This window comes from Glycine soja, chromosome 15 (assembly GCF_004193775.1).
Source record: "Glycine soja cultivar W05 chromosome 15, ASM419377v2, whole genome shotgun sequence".
Classification (NCBI taxonomy): Eukaryota; Viridiplantae; Streptophyta; class Magnoliopsida; order Fabales; family Fabaceae; genus Glycine; species Glycine soja.
Genome location: NC_041016.1, coordinates 38,399,508 through 38,401,923, shown reverse-complemented (window position 1 = coordinate 38,401,923; position 2,416 = coordinate 38,399,508). Strand labels below are relative to the sequence as shown.

The 2,416-nt window shown below is 26.5% G+C and overlaps 1 protein-coding gene across 1 annotated transcript; it reads left to right on the top strand.

Moving 5' to 3' along the window:
• The first annotated feature begins 479 nt into the window (after nucleotides 1–479).
• On the top strand, nucleotides 480–1,664 carry LOC114386946 (MLP-like protein 43). Its single transcript, XM_028347024.1, has 2 exons — nucleotides 480–744; nucleotides 1,154–1,664. The coding sequence occupies exons 1-2, from the start codon at nucleotides 558–560 to the stop codon at nucleotides 1,423–1,425; spliced, it is 459 nt and encodes a 152-aa protein (XP_028202825.1). The 5' UTR covers nucleotides 480–557; the 3' UTR covers nucleotides 1,426–1,664.
• The last annotated feature ends 752 nt before the right edge of the window (nucleotides 1,665–2,416 follow it).

The window sequence follows — 2,416 nt, the reverse complement described above, 5'->3', positions numbered from 1 at the left end:
TAGAAAACTAAAGGACTAAAGTGTGATTCAATTTTCATAAGGACCAAAATTATATAATTACTAAATGAAAAGTGAATTGACGCTTATTATTTTTTATAAGAATACAATTGAAAAAAAATTATCAAGAAGTTTTACAATAATAGATAAGCATAGAAATAACATTTTTCTATAAAAGTAACAAAACAAAAGAAACGCAGATAATATTAAAATTTCAAATTAAGTAATAAAATTTATTAATTAAATTGTAAAACTTATTACTAAAAAAACTCATACTAAAAATATAAAAACTACAAATTTAGTAACAACAAACTTTTATTTTTTGGCCTGGAATATATGTCTATTACTAAATTTGGAATATTTAAAATAAAATGATTGGGTACTTTTTTTTCCTTGTAGGGTATTGAATATGGACCCCACACTTTAATTATTTAGTTGTTAGGAGTGGGTAAATTATGGTCTTTTTAAGTCACATTTGTTCGCAATATTCATCCCCATCTCCCATCTTTGTTTGTTCCATCTCTTGCTTCTTGCTTCTATTACTTGCTTCTTTCTTCACCATGTCACTTGCTGGGAAAATCACCACTGAAATTGGGGTTCATGCAACCGCTGCAAAGTGGTTCAACCTCTTTGCAACACAACTTCATCATGTTCAAAACCTTACTGATAGAGTACATGGAACCAAGCTGCATCAAGGTGAAGACTGGCATCACAACGAGACAGTCAAACACTGGACTTATACCATAGGTAATTAAACTTCTAATAACTATATTAATATGCAAATTAAAATGGGTAGACTATTTTTTTCTCTTAAGTTTGGATATATTTTTAGTCTCGATAGGGCCATTTTATTACAAATTAGAGAATAATGATTCTGATATATGATAATTTAGTTTTTTTTTTTTACAAAATTTGAAAAAAAGCATAAACTAATTTATATTTGCTTACAATCATAAAAATTGCTGTTTTTTTAAGAAAGAGAAGTAGCTGATTCTATGAAAAATTATTCAAAATGACCTATAATTCAATCAAATTTATATTCTTTTCCATTTTTATAAAATTAACCTTATATGATTATTAATTCATTTATTCATTTTTGTATCATTATGATACAATGATCTTATTATTGTTCTCGATTGCTTGTGAAACAACACAGATGGTAAGGCTACAACATGTCTGGAGAGTATTGAATCCATTGATGAACAGAACAAAACAATCACCTACAAGCTCTTCAGTGGAGACATTGATCATAAGTATAAGAAATTTAAGTTCACCTTTCAAGCCATTGATAAGGATCAAGGCGGTGCTTTTATTAAATGGACGGTTGAATATGAAAGGCTTGCTGAGGAGGTTGATCCTCCATATGGATACATCGAATACCTGCACAAATGCACTAAAGATATTGATGTTCATCTTCTCAAAGCATAGCTCTAAAAGTTATGCACTAAGAAATAATGGGCTTGGCCTCTGGATAAGTGCTTATATGTATAATAATCGGTGTGGAGTTTGACGAGAAGGATGCTTATATAGATCCTTCCTTTGTATGGAATAAACTTGGATATGCATGTCGGTGATGTCTTGTGTGTGTTAAATTATATATGTGGAAGTGCTCAACGTGATACATATGAATATTAATGAATGTTTTATGATCGATTTTGCTAAGTATATACTTCTGTGCAGTGCTATATATTTCTGCTGTATTGTTTTAATTTATTAGTTTGATTTGTCTACATCTTCACCTCTACGTGGAAACACACTAACGAGAAGTTCAATAATTTAATGCACCCGTATATATCCAATAGAAACACGAATATAATATAATATCTGGATAGAATAAAATAATCGACCGATCGAACTCGCTGTTGTCATGGTTTGATAAGCTGTTTGGAAAACTTTTAGAAAAATATTATAATATTTAATGTTTTACTTAGAAATAGTAAAAAAAATAGGAATTAAGATAGAAAAATATATTTTTAATTAAATTTAAATATGTTTTCATAAAAATGTCTTTCATATTGAATTCTATAACAATAAAAAATTATAAGTTGAATTACTCATTTAGTCTCTATAGTTTTATCATTTGTATATTTTAATCCTTATAATTTTAAAGTGATTTTTTTAGATTTATAGTTTATATTTTAATTCTCTTTTTTAGTCTTTGTAGTTTGAAAGTAGTATTTTAGTCTTTATAATTTATATTTTAATTTTCTTTTAGTCCATATAGTTTGAAAGTAATTTTTTTAGTTCCTATACTTTATATTTTAATTTTCTTTTAGTTCTTACCATCAAAATATGAGTAATATTATTAATTACAATTAACTACAAAAATATTAACAAATAATTCGTAACTAATTTATCATAAGATAATTTATAATAAAAAATAGTTGATAATGTATAACTAATTTTGTAGCTAATTATT